Below are 5,551 nucleotides of genomic sequence, written 5' to 3' on the forward strand. Positions count from 1 at the left end.
CTCTCTCTCTCTCTCTCTCTCTCTCTCTCTCTCTCGGCTATCGTAAATGTCAGAGCACGGAAAGTATCCCGAGGCCGCAGCGCAGCGGCGGGGCAACGCTCGCTGCCCCCGCGCGCTTCAGGGCCTGGCTGGCCCGGGCCCGGGGCGGCCGCGCCCGGGATGTACACGTGACTCAGGGTGTAACGAGGGCGCCAACCTCAGCCACACCAACGAGAAGCGCTGCTGGGGCACGCGGATGATACACAGTAAATAACAAAATTAGTCATCAATCCCGCTGCTTCGTAAAAACGTAGGTGCATCAGTAAAGGTCTGAAAGTTATTGGATACGCAATGCACTCAACACTTCACGGTTTGCTGATAAATACATTATCTGTCTCTTGAGGGCTTTCCCTCTACTCTAGCGCATGGAGGGTGGAGCTGCGTGTGAGTGATATGGCCTGGTGAGGGAGTGTGGAACTTCTCGCAGAACTTCTCTACAGAAGCCAGGGGCTCCAAAAAGTGAGATTCTCGGTGCCTCTGTGCTTCTGCACCCCAAAAATGGGTTCTTAAATTAAGTACGTTTCGTGTACGTACACTAACAAAGAAAACTCAAAGAGTTGTAATAAATATGCCTTTAGAAGTGAATTAAAAATCGCCAACCCCCATTGGACCGTCACCTTTACCATACCCTTAAAAGGCATTAAAAATTCAACAACCCTGGAAAAGGATTCAGTTTGACCCGTTTTTCCTGTGTGGTTTTCTTTGGTTTGTGAGAGGGTATTCCTCAAAATAAGCAAAATTATGCCTTAAAAGTACAGGAAAAATGTACGTATATCAGGCGAGAATATTGATACTGTGACGCATTTTTTTGAGGTGTTCGCCCCTAATCTCCCTCGTACAACGTGCAGCGGCGGCGGCGGCCACGAGGGTCGCGCCTCTCTGCAGCCTGCGTCACTTCACGGCCTACACCTCCCCTTCCCCCGTGGGGGAGAGGTCATTACTTTGGTATCACTGCGTTCCAGGGAGCGTTCCAGGCGTTCCAGGCAGCGCGCGCGCGCCGCCCCAGGACATCGATTCCAGGGGTGCGCGGCCCCATGGCCCCGGGCCGCCCGGGCGCCCCAGCAGCCCTCACGGGCAACATCCACCCCGTGTTTGCCTTGGGTAAGCATTTCAGACATGGCAGGCGGGCCGGTGATAATTCCTCAAGCTCCTGCCAGTCGCCTCGAGGGTCGTAATCAGAGGGTCTGAACCAGCGGGACTGGAGGGGGACGCCTAAAAAAATATGTACCACACTGCTGGAAACGCAAGTGTGTGAATGTCACACACTTGTAAGTAGGTTTGTGAATTTCAATTCGTACACAAAAGGGATTATTTATTTAGTTCATTTATAGAGAGTTCATAGATCCTATGCGCGCAAGGCTCGTATAGAGGGGCAGTTTAAGGGAGTAAAGGTGTAAACTTTCTACTCGAAATTTACACAATTGTGGCCTTTTTTTCACATCTACAAGTGTGCGACATCCACGCACACTTTGGTTTCCGGTTCATCTTTGTACTCACGGGTGCCATCGAAGCGTGTGGCGATGGTATCAAGGAAGGTGTTTTGAGGCGCCAAGAGTCCCTTGCGCGCCGGCATCCTCCGGGGCCACCGCCTGCAACAGATGGAGGAAACGAAACATTAAACATCGCGACCGTCGCGCGCGCATTGCCGGCCGTCGCCGCTGGGCGTTGTGACGTCGTGGTGAACCTTTGGTTTGACGCTTCAACGCGTCAGTTGGCGTGACTCGTCAGAATTAGTAACTCGCAGTCAAGAGAAAACCGATTTATGGCGAGTGTCTACGCCCCTGCCGCCCTCCCCGCCCCGCCCGCAGAGCACCCCGCACAGCCCAACGTACACACTCCACGCAAAGGCCCCGCAAAGGCCCCGAGCGATTTCATCTCCTTTGTCAATAATTTGGCGCAAGTGAGTCAATATCTCCCTGCCCTGCCCCACCCCACCCCGCTCCGCCCGGCCCCTACCTTCTCACTGGGGGTATTTGGTCGCTAGTGAAAGACTTTATACTGGCTGAGACGATGCTGAGGCGAGTGGCTCAGCGATATTACATCTGTCTTCGCCGCCATGAAAACTCAAACGTTGTATGTCATTATTATTATTTATTTATTGAGTGAGTATAGAGTGAAGTGAGCGAGTGCGCGAGTGCGTATGTGAGTACCGTCTGCAGCCCGCGAGATTACAAATGCTTTGATGGAAAGCCGCGCGTCTCGTAGCCGTTCCGTTGCGGCCCCGAGCAAGTTTAAATTAGCCCGCCAATAGAGTTGGCCCGCGGGCGGAAAATTAGTTTCCTGGTTGGGCAAACACCACCTCCAGTGAAAAGCCAGCCGGATGGCGGAGAGGCGCGCCTAGGCGGGGACGGGGACAGTCCTTTTAAGACCCTTAAAGGAGGGCCGGGTACACCGGCGGAGCATCTGGCGCGGTGGGGTGGGTGAGGCGGAGCGGGGCGGCCGCGGTGCTCTCGAGCCATCACATCAAATGCCTCGTCGCCACAAAGAGCCGGTCCGGCTGTTTTACGTTTTACAGCCAATCACGCGGCACTAATAATAAAACTTGCAGACAGCGCGGCATCTGGCGGAGATATTCAGACGCGTTGTGATATTGGCCGACGCGGTGCGGTGCAGGTACGCGCGCCTAGAGATGGAGACGGACAGAAACAAAAAAATTGGCATTCGATTCGGGTACAATTGTTAAGTGCCGCATGAAGCTGCTCAATCGCGATGTACGTCCAGTCCCGCCCCACTTTACACAGAGTGACATGTTGTGGGGCTGTCACTCCTCAGCCATTCATTCTACAAAGAACTACACTATGAAAATGCAACGGTAGTACTGCGCGTAAATCATTCTATGGCGTGTCTATGTTCTGCACTTGTTTCATTTTTTTGTTAATTTGATACATCTTGTCAACCTACAATTTAAGCGCGTCGAAGACAAATGCAGAAAACTTTTCGCAGATGTATGACCCCTCACCGCGGGTTGAAAATTTGCATGGGTGCCAGACAGGAGGAGTGAACGACGGAGTACACGTAAGCCACTTTGCTCTCCAGCAGGGCCGAAAAGGGTTTCATCGCGGCTCATTTGGGATGCGCGCGGGCACCCGCGGGAACGACACCGTAGCAGTGCTGCCAACACCAACGCCACTCGGGCGAAACACTGTTGCCAACTCGGGGGCCGCTTACGAGCCGAGCAGGCAGGGCGCAGCACCCCACAGTGGGGTGTGGGAGCTAGGGACGATGCAAATGAAGTCCCCATATAAGCACTTTCAGGATTACACTGCGAGTACACGGCGGCGGCGGCGGCGGTCCAGGCCGCGCGCATCAAAATGTCGGCGCGGGCTGGTTAATTCGATGTGAAGATGGAAAACTAACTGCTCACGGGCGCGCAAGCTGCGCGAGCTGCGCGGAGGGCCCTTCAGGTTGCGGAAAGTTTCACACGACCGCGAGTAAGGCAGTCAGACAGGCAAGACGGACGGGGAGGAAAGGGTAGGGGGGAATAAAAGCCGACGCGTGAGGGCTTCGTGTCGAGAATGACGCTAGAGTAGGGAAAAAATTCCTTGAATCGTACAGAGTTATTGCTGGGGCTAACTGCAAAAATACACATTATATGATAAAAAATTTAAATAGTACGGACGGTTACCTTCGCATTTGTAAACAAACTATTTGATCGCAGTAGTCTGCAGTGCAAAACAACCTCCCTCCCTCCCATCCCAACGCTTTCTTTGCTAACAATTTGCAGGGCTGGGGCAAGGCAGACTGCTGGTCTTGGCCGCGGTTCAGCGGGACGACCCCCGTTGAGCTGGGCCGGGCGGGCGGGCCCTAGTCGGGTCGGATCCGCTCGGGCGATAGTGGTCGGAAGCCTCCCAGCAGGCCTCCGTACATTTACCACCCTCCCCTACTCCACCTCTTCTTCCTTTGAACTACCACCCTCTGCCCCTCATCCCCCTGCACCCTTTAAACTACTCCACGGGCAGGTCGAGTTTAGCGGATCTCGCTGAACGTAAAGCGGCGAATGGTACCTGTTGCGGCGACCTTCCCGGACCTCTCGCTCCCGGACCCCCAAGCTACTACTACTATTATTGCTGAGCCAATAAAACTCACCTTTATTTGTGCGTGATGCTCCTTCCCCTCGGCGGTTCGCTGGCGTGGCAGCACATGGCGGGCGCGAGGTAAACTACCTGCAGCGTTCGGCCCGAGGCTGCCCGATCAAACCCGACGAATTCGGAACACTCTTTATCACGTTTAGGGAGAGAAGGGCGAATTTGAACGGATGCTCTGACGTATGTAAATTTTGTTTTCGGCTGTTTCCGAAATTACGAATGGGCGGGGTTTAAGTCACGTGCGCAAGAACGCGGCGGGTTCGCAGAAACAGCAGGGCGGTGGCATCAGCAACGCTGGAAATGGCAGTCGAAGAGGCGGCTGCGAACTCATCAGCTCGGCATCTACAACAGAAAAAAACATTGGAAACTGTTGAGTCATCGTCGACGTCGGTGCCGGTCAAATACAGTATTTTAACATTGCGCACCAAGAAATCCATTTTTTAGGGAAAATAAATTTTATCAACCGTATCGGAAATTTCGTGGCAGAAATCAAGACTTATTTTTCGTTCGTTTGACGAAAAACAACTCGTTAAGGAAAATGCAACGGTAAAAAACGACAAAAAAAAGACTCATTTTTCGAGGAAAACTTTAAGGGACTTTCATTACTAAAGGAAACTTCTCCGATCTCGTCTCAGATTTTGAGGGATCTTCTCAAAAATGAGAAAACATCCCTCATTTTTTAGGATTTCCTTGAAATTTGAAAAGTTTCCCTCAAACCAAGAAAATTTCTCGTAGTTTTCCCTTTCCCCTAAAAAAAAATGAGACGTTGTTTTCACCATGTGCAAGTTTTGTCAAATTAACCAAATACGGTTAAGCAGAACAAAATTTGTCTTTTTTGGGATGCGACGGAGTAATTTCATTGGTTGGGGCAAAGTTATGATTTTCTGAGTGTGGGGCGACCGTGTGCCAGCCAGGAGCCAGGGTGTGGCGCCGATAACATCTCCCTTTTCCTGTGCGGCGCGGGCGCTGGCCACCCCGCCCCCTGCGAGCCCAAATCCAAGTGGGTAATGCGTGCCCGGCCCCCTCCATTGGCGTGGAAGAGCCCTCCCCCCGACTCACTCCGCCAGCGGAGATCGAATGTTGAATGGCCACCGCCAGCCCCCGGCGGCTTGCTGCCCTTGCTCCCGGCCCACCGTATGGAGGAGGAAGAGATACGAATGGCCAGCCACGTGGTCGTGCCGTACGAAGAGCCGTGGGAGAGCCGCCCCGAGGGTCCTGTGGGTCCTGCGGGTCCCTGTGGGTCCTTCGGGTGCTGGGGGTCTTGTGGGGAGCCCTGCGGCCGGAGCTCGGGGACGGCGGCGGCTGGGTCATCTGATTCACGGTGGCCGACTCTCCGTGTTCCCACCTGAGTGCCAAATCCAAATCCCCTACATTTCACTAACTTCCGCTTCCTGCCCCCACCCTCTCCGTACTCTACCATCTCCCCC

At 53.7% G+C, this 5,551-nt stretch overlaps 1 protein-coding gene across 1 annotated transcript in view; it reads right to left on the bottom strand.

The window, feature by feature from the left end:
* Positions 1 to 5,551, bottom strand: part of LOC113206066 (potassium voltage-gated channel subfamily H member 8) — a 121,075-nt gene that overhangs the window by 83,966 nt on the left and 31,558 nt on the right. Inside the window, exons 2-3 of the mRNA XM_052266904.1 lie at positions 4,126 to 4,466; positions 1,537 to 1,628 (exon numbers count right to left, since the gene is read on the bottom strand). Of these exons, the coding sequence (XP_052122864.1) occupies positions 1,537 to 1,612 (76 nt within the window). The 5' untranslated portion in view covers positions 1,613 to 1,628; positions 4,126 to 4,466. The remainder of the gene's footprint in view (positions 1 to 1,536; positions 1,629 to 4,125; positions 4,467 to 5,551) is intronic.

Source organism: Frankliniella occidentalis, unplaced genomic scaffold (genome assembly GCF_000697945.3).
Source record: "Frankliniella occidentalis isolate FOCC.00 unplaced genomic scaffold, Focc_3.1 Scaffold44, whole genome shotgun sequence".
Taxonomy (NCBI): domain Eukaryota; kingdom Metazoa; phylum Arthropoda; class Insecta; order Thysanoptera; family Thripidae; genus Frankliniella; species Frankliniella occidentalis.